The sequence below is a fragment of the Camelus ferus genome, chromosome 4, assembly GCF_009834535.1.
Source record: "Camelus ferus isolate YT-003-E chromosome 4, BCGSAC_Cfer_1.0, whole genome shotgun sequence".
Classification (NCBI taxonomy): Eukaryota; Metazoa; Chordata; class Mammalia; order Artiodactyla; family Camelidae; genus Camelus; species Camelus ferus.
Window position 1 is genome coordinate 3400095 of NC_045699.1, and position 16217 is coordinate 3416311.

At 36.4% G+C, this 16217-nt stretch overlaps 2 protein-coding genes across 3 annotated transcripts in view; one reads left to right on the plus strand and one right to left on the minus strand.

Annotated features, from left to right (window-relative positions):
- CENPP (centromere protein P) overlaps positions 1-16217 on the plus strand; it is a 218758-nt gene that overhangs the window by 84096 nt on the left and 118445 nt on the right. The window lies entirely within an intron of this gene.
- Positions 1563-12066, minus strand: OMD (osteomodulin). 2 transcript variants are annotated; one of them, XM_006190006.3, is made up of 3 exons: positions 11029-12066; positions 4831-5788; positions 1563-4296 (listed from the first exon to the last, which is right to left on the minus strand). In XM_006190006.3, the coding sequence occupies exons 2-3, from the start codon at positions 5768-5770 to the stop codon at positions 3968-3970; spliced, it is 1269 nt and encodes a 422-aa protein (XP_006190068.1). In that variant the 5' UTR covers positions 5771-5788; positions 11029-12066; the 3' UTR covers positions 1563-3967. The 2 variants fall into 2 exon arrangements, with proteins under 2 accessions (XP_006190068.1, XP_032333299.1); XM_032477408.1 differs by lacking the exon at positions 11029-12066 and adding an exon at positions 9288-9629.

The following is a 16217-nucleotide window of genomic DNA, read 5'->3' on the forward strand; positions in this document are numbered from 1 at the left end:
ATAAAATGAAAATGTATAGTTTTCAGATAGTATTTAAACATATGCTAAGCATTCTCAGTCGGTATTATTGTGAGCAAATTTATTAAATATCCTTTACTTTTATTTCCTTTCTAAAAGCTAAATGTATGTTATGCTTTTATGTTTGTAAATTAAGCTTCATGATACGATTAGGATTTACTTGTTAGTGGTCACATAGTTCAGCCTGGTAGCCCCTATAACTAATTAATACTTTGAAGTGTAGTGAGAAAATTGATGAATTTTCATTGTTTCCTTTCCTGTTATAAATATATCACCTGGTTTTGTCTGTAGCTCTGGCGGGTTAACTGTATAGTCTTGATATGCTGGTTGAAGTGTTTTGTTCTTCAGTTTCTCCTAGGGAGACCACTGGTGGTTATTTTGTTCTGTTTTTAATAGGAAATACTTGGAGTAGGTATGAATTCCTCAGGGCATTTTTGAGTAACAAAAGATGGTTGTTAACCTGCCTCCTTACAGGGCCCTGCAGCTGGAGGACATTTCATGATGTGCTTATAAAGGGGAGCAGGGTTGACCTCTTCTTCCTAATGGACAGAGTTTGACCTTATTCTGGCCAGAGGAGCCAGGCATCCAAGCGCCTTGTGCCTGCTCCCTATGCTTGTAGGCCTGCTAGAGGTGCTTTGGAAAGCTACACCATCAAACAGTGACATGGAGTATATGGTTTAAGCTCCCTCCTCTCTCTCCCTAATGAAACTTTTAGTAAAGCCTCTCTTGATTACTCATCTTTTGTACAAGTAGAATCTTGAAAGGATCCTGAAAGTGCTGATTGCTTTCTGGGTGGGGGAGGTCCCTGAGACAGCACCAAGGCATGCAAAACGCAGCTGACAGCTGGGGGCACATAGATGCAGCGGGCCGCTGGGCTGGATATGCTGCGATAATGTTTACTGCTTGGAGGATGCTTATAACTGATCACTGACATGCCCTTTGATAAATGCTTTAGGATGTCTGCTATTTCTCCTTGTCCTTATAAGAGCCCTACAAGAACCACCTTCCTTATAGAAATGCAGAAAAAGAGGCTTCAAGAAGTAACTTACTCAGAGTCATCTTGCCTAGTTACAAGTGTGAAGTCAGGCTTTCTACTCAGGGATATGATTTCAAATTCCTTGTTACGAACTGCTAAATTGTGTCGTTTCATCCTTCACTAAGCCTGTTCTTTGAAGATTAAAATTTATTTTCTGTAATCAATTTAGGAAGAGGTAAAAATAGAAGCTCCAGAACTCTGAAAATCAGAGGATTTTAACTGTGCAGGAGGTGAAATAAGTAATTAGCACATCTTTATATTAATCTCGAGTTCCCACGTCAGGAGCTTGTTTTCTCCACTCTCGCCAGTCAGTTCCTACTCATACATCAGGGTCCTCCCTCTTACTTAAAGCCTTCAGCTGCTTCACCACATCCTGGCCAGAAGTAAACTTAGTGTATCTGTGTTCCCATCATATTTCAGTTACTGCCACATTTTCTTTCTTTCTTTCTTGTGTTAGAATGAGTTATTAGATATTATTTTCTTTGTTAAATTTTTAATAACAGTTTTATTGAGATAGTTTACATCTCACACAATTCACTCTTTTAAAGTGTACAATCCAATAGTTTTTAGTATTTTCAGACTTGCACAATCATCAGTCAGTTCGGAATATTTTAATCACCCCAACAAGAATCCTCTATCCATTATTAGTCATTCTCCACTTTCCCACTATTACCGTGCTCCCCAACCCCAGGCAGCCAATAATCTGTAGATTTGCCTGTTCTAGACATTTCATGTGAGTGGGATCATACAATAGGTGGTCTTCTGTGACTGATTTTTCACTAGCGTATTTTCATGGTTCATCCATGTGGTAGCATGTGTCGGTCCTTCATTACTTCTTTTGATTAAATGATATTCCATTGTGTGGATATATCACATTTTGTTTATCTTTTCATCAGCTGAAGGACATTTGGGCGGTTTCCACTTTTTGGCTATTAATGGATGCTGCTGCTGTGAGCATTTGTGTACACATTTTTGTGTGAACGTACGTGTCAGTTCTCTTGGGTCTGTATCTGGGGGTGGAGTTACTGGATTATACGTAACTAACCTTTTGAAGAACTGCCAGACTGCTTTCCAAAGCGGCTGCACCATCAGACTTCCTCCCGAGTAGATCCTACTTTCCGCACCTTCTCACTGACACTCATTATTGGTCTTTTTGATTATAGCCATCCTGTGAGTGTGAAGGGGTATCTCATTGTGGTTTTGATTTGCATTTCCCTGATGGCTCCTCATTAAATTTTAAATTGTTCTGGGTAACAAATAATCTTCTCTTTCTTATCTCCTACAACACCTACAGTATTTTCCACATACTAGCTCATAATAAATGTTTAAATTTACAACCCTACTTAAAAAAATTTTCTTAAAGGGGGAGGTGATGCTTAAAATTTTTTCCCTCTTTTGACAATGCGCTTTACCCATATCACTAGCATTTTGTCTTACCTTTACCTCACCAGGTGTGAGGTCTACTTACGTATTCTGTTTGACCTCTCGTTGCCAAGCCCTGCGTGCCGAATGACTTGATGAATGTTAATTAAATGAATAAATGGAGTGTTGTTTGTATTCATTCGGGTTGTTGAGCTTGTCCCTGAGCTCAGGTGGCTTTTCTGTTTCTACCCTTTGCTAATAACCTACTCAAAGATGTAAAGAGCATTAGAGGCTTCATTTTAAACTGTGTCTCCAGTAAAATAGACTCACCAGTAGAAAACTGCTTCTAAAATATAGTTTTACCTGTCTGGTCTGTTTGCAGACTGTTTAAATTGTTGCTGTTCATTCTGGGGGCTCCCTGTGTAGGGAGTCCCAGATTTGTGTTTATTCCTTATCTGAGGAATCCTATGAGATGTTAACCTGGTAAATCAAGAAAGTTCACCATAGAAGTTAGATCATCTTCATTGTAAGGCATACTTAAAACTCTTTAACTAATGTGTGATTTTTAAGGCTTTAAAGAAGACATCAAAGCCTGCCATTCAAATTTCAAAGGAACTCTGTTCGACTTTAGCATTGTTTTATGAACATTGGCTGATATGTGTTTCTAATATATTGTGCTAGGAAAATAGAAGTATTTAATAATGTCGACATTCTTTCTTGTGCTATCATTAACTTAACCTTGCAAACAAAGCAGTTATTTATTAGCAAATCTTTATGTAACTAAAACGTTCCTCTAGTGAACTTACTATGAAAACATTTATCCCAGTTTAAATGGAACACAGAAAACATTGTTTTGTACAATTGGTGAAATTTGCTAGAATACAAATTCTGATGATTTGGCGTTTTTAGTTATCCAAATGCAGGGTTTAAATTTTTGTTGCTTTGGTGCTCTGAGAGAAAAACAATACTACTTGATTTCATGAATCTGTGTGTCTTAGATCCTTAGTAAACCACACTTCTTCCAAAGTCAGAAATATCATTCTACGCTGTAAGTGGTAGGGCCAGGGAGGTGGATGTCATGGTGATGATATCTCAAATACAGTGTGAAAGCTATTCTAGAGATCATATCAAAGAAAAGAGTCTATTCTTTAAATGAATGGCTGCCTGTTACATTAATGGAGCCTCCTAGTATTTATACCCTAAATGCTCATAGTGAGTCTTAACAGTTCTTAGCTTCTAATGCTACTTCTTTCATCATTCTCAGAAAGATTACTCTTAGTAGAAATGCCATACTTGCTTTTTTCTCATCATGATGATAATTTTATACTTGAAGTGTAATGTTTGATTCCCACTAGTCATTCTAATTTACATTTCTAAAGACTTGGATCATTTTGAGTAAGTTCTACTCTTATGTAATGATGCAGATGTTATCAGCAACCTAAATTCAATTTGATCTTATACAGATACACAATTCCATATATAATATGAGCTATGCACATTTAGTTAAATTTATATTGAATAACAAGATTTTGTGAAGTCATAAATGTATACCTATATAGTTTCTTGCCATTCTTGACTTCCATAATAGTGAGGGTCAACGTTTTCTTCTATCTCTTCTTCTCCTGGGCCTTCGTGATGATCATCGTGATCTTCACTCTCAGAATCATCTGGAAATCTCCTGTAAACTTGGGTCTTCAGTTGTATTGTTTGACCATCAGCGCTTCTCTGTTCACCATAATAAATACTGTGTAAATGAGGGAAGCAGAGGAAAATGTATGAGCTTACTGGCTCTTTTAGCTTATTTTGGTCCACACGAATGTATGTTAAATGGTGGTAATATAGCAGGTCAACAGTTGGGCACATCACTGTGACATTGAGATCTGAAAAATACAAATTAAAAATTAATCTTACTGTATTACTTCCATAAGCCTACAGTGGATTTTACTTAAATGTTTATGGGGTATAGTTTTATTAACTAAAATACTTATAAGTAGAATTAGCTTTAATTTTTTTTTACAGTAATCAAATAATAAAATGAAGGTGAAACTATAAATGAGTTTTATATTGTCAAAATAAATGATGGCTTCATTGGCTATAAAATAATTATTTGCATATTAAATACATAATTTAAGTAACAAATTCTTAGTAGGAACAACCTCAAAAAGAAAAAGAGAAAATCACCTAAAGTTCCACCACTCAGGATCTCACATTTCTTCATATACTCTATGGTACTAATCCTTAATATTCAAAGTGATAACATTTAATAGAAAAGATTATAAACTGTAGGGTACAGTTTTCTCTAGGGGCCTATTTCTGCTATTTCCTTGGCCTGATTCAAAGCAACTATTTTCAGCAATGTGTAAAGCACAGATTTTTAAAGATTTGTTCTTTAAAAACAATGAAATTTTACATACTTTCAATTTCATTATTTTCTAGATACAGATGTTCTAAATTTCTTGGAATATAGAATGCTTGCTTCAGCTTGTTGTGTCCAACATTGAGCTCTATAAGATTGGAAAGATTAAAAATATTATATGGGATGTCTTGTAGTTTGTTGTGTGACATTCTTAGAGCATGAAGTTTTGGAAGTCCATTGAAGTACTTTTCTGGTATAGAAGATATTGAATTATTTTCTAAAGACAGATACATAAGTGAAGAAGGCAAACCAGGAGGCATCGATTCTAATCTGTTATTACATAGGTTGAGCTGCATGAGGTTTTCCATTTTGGCGAAGATTCTTCCTTGTAACGTAGAATCATCAATTTGATTATAACAGAGATCAAGCATGGTCAAGTTTACTAGCGCATCCACAGCATTTGTCTGCACTCTGGAGATCTCATTGTAACCAAGAAGAATCCTTTCCAAAGACTTAGGAAGAAGAGTCGGAAATTCTTCTAAATTGTTATGCTGTAGGTGCAGTTGTAGTAGATTCGACAATTTAGCAAACACACCATGATCAATCTTTTGAGATTTAATTTTGTTGTGGTTGAGGTTGATTTCTTTAAGATGAGTGGCATTGACGAAGGAATCTGAAGTCACAGCCTCAATTTCATTGAACTGAAGATAGACCTGTTGAATGTACGCTGGAATATTTGGGATAGTCCTGAGTTTACGATTGTCACAGTACATCGATGATGGAAAGTTAAGTGGACAGGAGCATTCGCTGGCACAGCCTGACATAGGCTGATGAAATGGAACTCCATAGTCTACATTTTGACGAAATGGGAATTCTGGTTGGTAGACATCATCTACTTCTTGCTCGTAATCATCATCCCATTGATAACTTTCATATTGGCAATGTACTTCAATTCCAAGGAAGAAGACGAGGACACATAGTGGACTTAAAAAGCCCATGTTCTTTCTTTTATTGTCCTATTGCAAGGCAAAAAGGGAATATATTGTAGGAAAAGGGAGTGAAACTTAGAATAATTCTTGAATAAATTGACATACAAAATGCATAATATCTATGTCTGCATTGAAATATATTGAAATGTCCAGAATTTATGGGTGATGCTCAGACCAAAATTAATGTCTAAGTACCAGTAAGGTGGTGTTTTTTAAAAGTCACATATTGCAGTGAACCAGACTATAACCATCTTTTAAGAGAATCTCGATCTGTCTTGCTTACTAGACTAAGATTTACAGTGATAGCATGACATCTCTGTACCCTAAAGCTGAGAGCTCTTTCCACTGTAAATGCTGAGTGTTCTCACTGGCTACTTGGCCCTTCAGTGATGTTCCCTCCCTATGAGAAAAGAGACCCTATGTTTTAGTTATTTAGGAGATTCTTAATATTAACCCAGATTTTCCCCCTGCAACTTCTGTTTTCTTCTGCTCTTTGGAAGGAAATGGAACACTCCCTTTAATGTGAAAACTTGAGATACTAAAAATAGCTATCATGTTTCCTCTTAGTGTTTTCTGTCCAAGCCTAACTATGACTTCAAGTTTTCCCTGTGAAATAATTTCCAAAATCCAATTATTTCGTCTCTGACTCTACTTAAATAACTACTTCAAATACCAAATACAATATTTACATTCTACAAAGTCTGAGTTTCTAATTGCCTCTTCTTTGCATTTTTTGTTGTTACCCTTCTAGCTTCTTCCCACTAATATTTTTGAATTAAGTTATAGATATACAGATATTAAAAACACTGTCCTGTCTCCTCATGGAGAATCAGAGAGACATATAATACAGTGAGTAGGAGGGTATGTGTGGGGTAAAGTTGTAAAGGAGGGAGTCCTTAGCTCGAGGAAGACAATTAACAGTAGTTCTGCTGAAACTTGGAAGTTGTAGTGAGTGGTGGATTGTGTATACTGGAGGAGGAGCCTAAAAATCTTCATTTCAGTCCTATCATTTATGACAGTCACCTCACTTATCTGCCTCTGGCCTCATCAGTAAAACGAGAATTGTAGTTTCTCGCCCGCTTGTCCCACCTGGTCATTGTTAGGGTCATAAACACACCTGAGATATGCATGTAGAAGAAGTGCTTGGCAAATTGGAAAGTGATCCAGATGGAATACGTATGATATTTGGGAAAAAGTTAAAAAAAAAAAAACAAACCTGTTTATTTCTGAGGCCATTTTTCTCTACCCTTCTCATCCAGGGTTTCATGAGAGAATTAATGTCCTAACACATTATTGTATGTCATTAAATGACTTACCTTCTGTTCATCTAGAATGGTGCTGAACTATTTATCATCATTGGGATAATTGAAAAATTAGTTACTTAAATCATTTTCTTTGATAGAGCCCCATTTGAGAAAGACTGCTCTAGATCCTAATATCTTAGTTTCTTGTTTCTTACTGGAAACTCTACTAAAAAGTGTAGAATGTAAATATTGTGCATATTTGCGATTTGAAGTAGTTATTCAAGTAGAGGCAGAGAGCCTTGGTCTTTTTTTTTTTCTCTAATGTCATTTCCTCCAGTCTTCTGCACCATTCCCTCCAGTGCACCTGCACGATGGGCCTTGTCATTACTGATGCTGCAAACTGCAGCTGTTTCACATGCTAACCACTTTTTATAACTTACTTCATGTAGTAACTCCAACTGCAGTAATTGTTCAGTATCAGTGGGACCTAAAATATATTGATCCTCCTGTTTTTTCACTGCCCCTCATCCATACATCCCAGTAGGTTCTTACCAACCTAGATCCCATCGTGCATCACAGCCATCACTCCTTTGTACATGCCCTAAATTTGCTAGGCCCTTGTATCCTCATACTCTTGTGGTAAAGTGCAGCCCTGGTTACTACGCGTGGCCTGACTCATGCAGCTGAATACAATGAGAGAAAACAGGGCCGTGCCAGCTGGTCCCACTTTAAAGCCGTGACCACTCAAGTGCTGTCCAGTGATATCTCCTTGGTCCATTTCTTTTCCCTTTCTCCTACACAAGCCTCTAACACCTCATTCCCCTTTTGGTTTAGATGCTGACCTTGCTTCCTTTTTCACAAGAAAACAGGATAGACAATCATTTACTCTTAATATATTTTCTTCTATTTAATCTTATCCCTACCTACAGAAAAATACCAAAATAGTCATGGTTTGGTCTTTTTAAACATTGTGATTTTGAATTTGTAGTTTTCCTTTGCAAATACAAATAAACTTCATCCACTGTTCCTTCTTATCTGTGGGATTCATGGAGGACATGGCATTTGAATTAGACTTTGAAGGAATATGAGGGTTCTCACAGAGGGAAGTAGAGAAGAAGGTTTGCAGATAGAAGAGATGAGCAAAAACATGTAAGCAATAAAGGATGAAATATTTGGGAACTGGTGGTTAACTGTTGAAGGAACAAAATAAGACTGTTATAGCCAATCTGGACCAGAACCTGGAGGCCTGAATTGTGACCTCTGGAATTTGCACTCTGAGAGTGAACTCCTCGTTTCACTCATTGCTATAATCGAGCCGTGATCTTCACACCGCAGTGTTTGTGCATGGGGTAAGATGGGGTCCTGGGGGGAGAAGTGAAAAGGTATGGTCTCAATCCAAAGGGCAGCGTTCAGCGCCGGCTGACCCAGACCTGGGGCTGGGGAGCTCCCAGTGCTCTTTATCTGCTATAGTTAGTGATGCTGTACCAGAGTTGTGTGTGAACATGGTTAGTAAAGCCCCTTACAAACATTACTAGTGATTTAGTTAGTTTGAGTGGGTTACTTAGTTAACGATTGTCTTGAAGTTTGGGAATGAGGCACTGTGCTTGATGGGGAACACAGAATGGAGAAGACATGAAGACATGGTCCCTTCTATAAAGAGCGTATAGTTTAGTGGACAAGAGAGACACAACACAGTGAGCCATATTCTCAGGCAGAGGGAAATACAGTTTATAGCACAGACACCAGTAGTGTGGGACCCAGTGGCTTAACCCTGCTTGGAGGAGACAGGGAGATCTTTGCAGACATCATTTGGCCATGATTTGGGGAGATTAGCAGGAATGGGTATAGAACATTCTATATATATCACTCTCTAATTGATAATATTTATATATTAAATTTATAGTATTTTATTATACTCATTATGTTATAGTGTATTAACTTTTTAAAAAGTACTTGTCATACTTCATTTAAAGTACTGTGCCCTGGATTTGGGCTTCTGTAGGTTTTCTATGCCCCCAGAAGATAAAAGTAGAAGCAAAGAGGCAGACATGCAGCTACATGGGATCTGGCTACATAGCGGCTGTCAGAGCTGTTAACACAGTTGAACTCTGAAAAGAGCATTGCTCATCAGAACTCTGCATTTTATCCTTGTGTTAAGAACATCAGTAATTATCAGTTAGTAACCTTATATTTGAGAATTTAGTCATGACTCTGCTATTCAACAATTATGAAAAATTATTGGGAAAAAAGGAGACCTTTTGGTTGAGCACTGAATTGCGTACCTTTGCCGTGCAATCAAGACCGCATGATGGCCTCTCTGAAAGTAAAGGGTTTCTTAATGTTATCTGCTTTTGGTCTTCTTGGTCACCTAAGAAGAAAGGTCTTTCCCTGAAGACATTTTCTCTTCTAAATCTGTACTCATCCTCATTGTCCTCATCCATTGAGGACCTTCACCTGTAGCTCAACTGTGCCCCACTCCCTTTTGACTAAGTGCAGTTTTCTGGCCTGACTCCCACCCTGTCTCCATTGATCTGCCCATTAATTTTCTCTTCTCTTTCTCTTCGGTTTCACCCTCATAAATTTCCCTGTTAAAATAATCTGTTTCTTTTTACCCCAATTTTTCATTCAGCTGGTCTCTTCCCAGCCATTTACTAAGCATATTTTTATTATTTCTGTCTCTTATGTTCTATAATTTATGCCTCATTTCCTATGGGATAACTCAGAGCAAAACATAAACTCACTGTCAAGTCATCACAGTTCCTGACCTCTCATTTTTGACAGAGTCTAACACTGTGCACAGTAAGTGCCCAAAGATTTGTTGAATGAATGATTAAATTATTAAGCTGTAGATTACATCTTGTTAGTGGTGTTTATTGCTACTAATGTTGATTATTTCTAGGTGTTAATTTCACCACAGTGATTTCTTTAAATGAACAGTCAGAACGTGACTATTCTTTTATCTTATTTCTCCATCACAATATACTGTATTCGCTTTCCTGTTACCTTGTTTAGTAGAATAACAAATGTGAAAAAGGAAACTTAAAGCAAAGTTTTACTAGTTTTTAATAATTATCCATTAACGTGAATTTTTCACATCATAGCTTAAAAAGTTTCTATGTCATAACATTTCTCTTACCTGGAAAAAAGCACTTATGCTTTCATCAAGAAAGTCCTAATTTAAATTTCTAATCAAAATGAGATGGAACTTCACTCTGGAAAGTTTAAAGTATTTGGAAATCTCCATAGCATTTTGTTATTTTTAAAGACCTAATTGTTTTATTGGTATACCATAGAAACTAAAAAATAAGAAACCAAGTGTTACTATATGATTCAGAATTTTTTCCAAAGCAGTTTTAAATTTAACTTTGTAAAATTAAACTTCACTATTACACCCAAGACCTAAGAAAGTAAGACCCTTTTGCTATTAAAAATATGAAAGTCTCAAAATTATTTTTAGCCATAATAGATTTAAATCTTAATTACCTGAAACTCAAGAAACTAGATCCTTCAGGGCTAGATAGACTATTTGTATTTTCTCTCTGAGAAAGAGGCAAAACCATTATAATATCAGGGATTTGGTCAGTAGAGAAATTTGAGAAAATTTCTAGTGTTATCTGTACAAATAGCCATCTTGTCTACAACTGAAATCTCTAGCATTGCTTAGATATATGGCTCAAAGGCATTTGCTATTTTGTTGTTGTAATTTAAAGTTGAGAGAGAGAGAGAGAAACAGAAAATTATTCCATTAACCTGAGAATCTTTCATTCAAAATAAAAAAAAAAAATCTAAACAAAGATTATTGGGTAAATCTTAAGTTAGAAAATTAAAACCACTGTATTACTTCTTTCCCTGAATATCTTGGCTAATCAGATCTAAATGTAGCTTTTACCAAATATTGCTTCCAAAAATTGTGCATTTATGATGGCTACAATCTATTTTAATGTTAAACAAATCAAATATACTTTATTTTTAACAGTAGGAATATTTTCTTTAAAAAAATTGAAAATTATTTTATCATCATACCTGTTGAGTTTGCTTTAGTTTTCAAGGGTTGATGAATTTGCAAATCCTGTAAATGAATCAGAAATTCCTAAATTTTTAAACTGAGTCTCTTAAAAATCCACAGTAACTGTGTGTCCAGGCAGGGCTGTCCCTTGAATTACTATAGCAATTTAAGCAAATATAATCTGCTTGGAAAACACTTGGCTTGAATTAAAATTATATATTTCTTTTCATTATCCCAGACCTTGTGGACTCAAATTAAAATGCTTGTGTTCTTGGTCAGATTTATGCGGCCTACGTCTTTCTCTTCCCTTTAATTTTGGTTTGAGGTGCAGCAAGAATTTCCTCTAATATGAAAGGCAAACAGGACTAAATGAAACAGCATGTACTGATTACTGTTTTTATTTTCATTTTCATGCCAAAGAATTCTTCAAATTAAGGTCCACTGTAACACAGAACTAGTGTCTTGGCAATTTAAGGTGGAACTCAGAGTTATCTTGAGACCTTGGTTTTCTGATATCTTGTGTTCATACCAGTGTTTACCTTTATTAAGAGAAGGAACCAGGATTAGAAACATACACCATTTCACATCTAGTTTATTTTTAAAATGAAATGCATTGTCAGTGGCGACACAGATGAAGTATATTGCTTTTCCACACGAAGAATTATACCTTCTTTTCTATCAGCTGTCTCCTTTTTCACCTTCCACGTATACCCACTAGCATGCCTTCTAATAACATTAACCTCTTAGTTACGGAAATCACTCAGAAGGTACATTTGCCTGTTTTTAGTAGTTAAAAAAAATAATTTTATAGTATTGAGTAAGATGGAGCTAGGGACTACTGTTGATCAACCATTATTGCCTATATTTGGCTGATATACTAAATTTACTCATTTCACTGAGCTGTCTCTCTTGAAGAGTATCAGTTAACTACTTAAATGCTGTATTTTCGTACTAATCTTTTCATATTATAAACAGAGAGTTAACTTGTATCTCTTGGAAGTGAACTTTGAGTGCATTCTTTGGGAGAGTCTTTCAAGCTTGTGCAGACTAATAAGGTAAAGTGAATCCTGGAATTTGTTTTTCTTTCATCAAAATAGTATTTTCCCTTAGATCTTTACAAAGAGCTCACAAGTTTTTTTTTTTATTATGCTTCAGATTTTTAAAAAATGTACAGTGTTTCAAGTGATGTTTTGGCAATATTGTGAAAATCTTGTCTATTATCTGAGACACTGGTATGTAAAACGTGGCAGACTGTGTTTGGGCCGGGATTTCATTTTGTTACTGATCTTTTCCATGTGTTTCTTATTAGTGTTTATTCTTAAACCTCAGGCTTCCACACTGAGGAAAACAGAGCAAACCTGTGTACTTTTTCTAAAATTTAGTCTACATGCCCTCACAATTCTTTTGAAAGATTAACTGCAAATTAGCCACTTAACTTTTATTTAATTCTTCATTTAACTCTGTGATTTGAACTTGTGACAGTGATTATGTTGTTCATGTTCCTAAAAAATGAAATATTTATCAACAGATAGCTAGAACACTCAGAATCAAAGTGACTAGGAAATTTGGACAGCATTGACGGTGTCCAGGAGGTTTAGGTTGGCAGGGGGTGGGAGGAGTGGAGAGGGGCGGTCAAGTCAGGCCTTAGAGGAAAAAATAGAAACTTCAAGTGACTGTCATAGCTCACTGTTTCAGTTGGTGGTTATAACTGTAGCAATTAGGGAGAGAAACAGAAGTCTAAATTTGATTTGATTGAAGTAGATACAGTATCTCAGAGCCAAATGACTAGTGCTGGTGAGGAAAGGTCCAACTGAGACCTGGTAATTACGGTAATACACCATAAAAATTTTTCATTCACTTACTCACTCAGCTAATATTTGTTGAGCACCTATTTTGTTCAAGGCAGTTTTAGGTGCTGAGGACTCAGCAGTTAAAGTCCCTGTTGTCATGGAAGAGGAAGACAGAAAGTAAACATGTGTTGGTGGTGCAAAGTAGAGACAAAGTGAATGAGCTCAGTGGTACGGGTCAGTAGTTCTGGCACTGCTGTCATGCATCCTGGAATGGAATGGTTATGTAACTGTGTGGTGACTGGGGGAGCCACGTGTCTCACTGCTAAGCGAGTGAAGGTGAAGGGAAAGAAAGGCTACAGTTGTTTTTAGATGTCGTTAATACTTGGCATTATCTAACTTTTTCCCCAGTTCGATAGGTTAAGTATATAGTGGTACTGCTTGCGATTTTAATTTCCATTTCCCTAATTACTAAAGAGGTTGAATAATCTTTTCAAATGTGTTTCAGCCATTTGGATTTTCTCTTCTGAGGCATACCTGTTAATGTTTTTTGCTCGTTTTTCTATTGTTATTTGTCTTCTTCTTATTGATTTTTAGGGTTTTTTTTTTAATGTATTATGGCTACCAGTCTTTTGTTAGTTATACATGTGACTGTGTGTCACCATTTTTCAGCTGGGTTTTTCAGATATGTACGAATCAGGTGCAAGTGGTGTTTTTCTTTCTTTCTTTCTGTTTTTGTGGGAGTCGTTCTTATTTCAAAAAGACATTTTGCAAAAAAAAAAAAAAAAAAGACATTTTGCTAATCCTTACGATCCAGATAGCGGGGCTGTGGATTTGTGTTTTTCCCAGTTAGCTCTCAGTCACAGGAGATGAAAGTACATTTCAGATCAATAAGCCACATGGTAGCAAAATTAGGAGACATCATAGAACTCTCATCAAATAAGGAGGTATAGAGAGAAGAATTTAAAAAGACCGTCACACTGCCAGCCACAGTTGGCAGAGACCAAGGGAGCGCTCAGAGGCAGATGGAGCAGCCAGTACTCTCTTCCTTCACAGAGTAAAGTTCCAAGATCATATATACAATTAAAAAGTAGTTGTCTATATAATCCATTCAACTTTTTTTTTTTTTTTTGCACTGACTGGGACACAGTACAAAGCAATGGCATTTTCAGACCCAGGAAGTGGTGATAAAATGCATTTCCCTTTGCCAAATTAGTGGAAATGTGTTCTTTTGTGCTAAAGGGGAGGATGGGATGTGTGGATCCAGGAAGCAGAATTCCTGCTACTTATGTTTATTCAGGTTAACAGTTATTAAGAAAATTTTTATTAGAGGGTTATACTGTTGCTGGCAAGGTTCTGGGATGAGTATTTGGTGGAGTGACTGAGTGACTGGATGTTTGCTGGACAAAAATGGGAGTATGAACTGGGAAGGGGCATGGAAGAACCTTCTGGAGTGATAGAAATCTTTTATATCTTGATCAGCTTTGAAAAAACATGCTAAGACAACTGGATCACATGCTAAAATTTACTCAAAATGGAAACCAAGACCTAAGTGTTAGAGCTAGTACTGTTAAGGTTTTAGAAGGAAACATAATATCAGTCTTCATGACCTTGGATTAGGCAACAATTTCTTAGATGTGACACTAAAAGCACAAGAGACAAATGGGAAAATAGATCAATTGGATATCATCAAAATTTAAATTTTTTTCTATGCCAAAGATATCACCAAGAAAGGGGAAAGAAAGGGGAAAAAAAACCCAAACAAGGGAGAAAAATTTTGCAAATCATAAGTCTGATAAAGAATTTGTGTCTAGAATAGGTAAAGAACTTATACAGCCCAATAATATTCTTAAATGAGTGAAGGATCTGAATAGATGGTTCTCCAAAGATAACAAAATGGTCAGTAAACACAGTAAAAGATGCTCAACATCATTAGTCATCAGGAAAATGCAAATCAAAATCACAGTGAAGGACCACTTCACATTCTCTAGGATGGATAAAATAAAAAATAGCCAAAAAGTGAAAACAACATGTGTTTAAGTCCATCAGCTGATAAATGGATGAATAAATGTGGTCCATCCATACAATGGAAGATTACTTGGCAATAAAAAGGAGTGGAGTACTGACATGCTTGCTACAACATGAATGAACCTTGAAAACATTATGCCAAGTGGAAGAAGCCAGTCACAAAAGACCTCATATTGCATGATTCCATTTATATGAAATGTCCAGAATAGGCAAATCCATTGAAACAGAATGGATTTGCAGTTACCTAGGGCTGGGAGTAAATGAGGAGTGACTTTAACGGGGACAGGGTTTCTTTCTGGAGTGATGAAAATGTTCTGAAGTTGATTGCGGTAATGGCTTCTAACCCTGAATACATTAAAAACCATTGAACTGTATACTTTAAATTGTGAACTGTATGGTATATGAATTATATCCCAATAAAGCTGTTACCAAAAATAATAATAGCAGTAAGGGTGTAAGTGAATGTGACTAGCTATAAGTTGAGAATTTTTAAAACTAAGTGAGAAGTACATGAAAATTATTATATTGCTTTGTCTACATTTGCTTCTTTTGTAAATTTTCCCTAATAAAAGGGAAATCTCCAGCACTCCAACTGCAGGTTTTAATATCATGAATTCATATGATTGTGCCGTGTTTAAAGCTGGACGTGGCACATGCTTTTGCCCCTTGGCCTAATTTGTCTCTATGTTTCAGCCTCTTTCAGCCTCTGTAAAGTTTAGAACCAGAAAGCCTAGGGGAAAGAAAAAGTCAAGAGTGTCAGTGTGGGTTTAAAAGAAATTATGATGTTGATTTTGATTGAATTTTATGGCTCCAAATGTTTGGGTTTGCTTTTAAGAGTTTGTTACTCTCCAGCAAGGCCCGCTTTTGAAAGATGGATTTCAGAGGCTTCACCCGAGAGGTTATGGTCAAATGCTTAGAAATGGGTGAGATTGCCAGGGGACAGAAAGATAAGGCTAAAAGAGTATCAGGGAACACTAGCTGCTGACGAGCAACCCAAAACATATGATGTGTGGAAGCCAAGTAAGCAGAGAATCTCAAGGAGGAGGCACTGTACACTGTTTTATAAGGATGATCACTGACTGAAAAATTAGTGTGTCATCGTGGTTAAAAACATCGAGCTAGGCTGCTGGGTTCAAATCGCAGATAGGCCAAGAGGTATTGAATGTTTGTTTTCCAATTTCCACACCTCAAAAACCAGGCATAAGTAAAGAGAGCTGCCTACTAGGGCCACTGTGAGGGTTAAATGAAAAAATGAAAGTAAGGCATTTGGAAGAACGTCTGAAAATGTTCTTTATATACCACCTGTTACTGTTTCGTATCATTTATACATACAATTTGGGGGAAATAAATTCAGGAGAATTATTACGGCAGTGCAGTAAGTTAAGGACCGT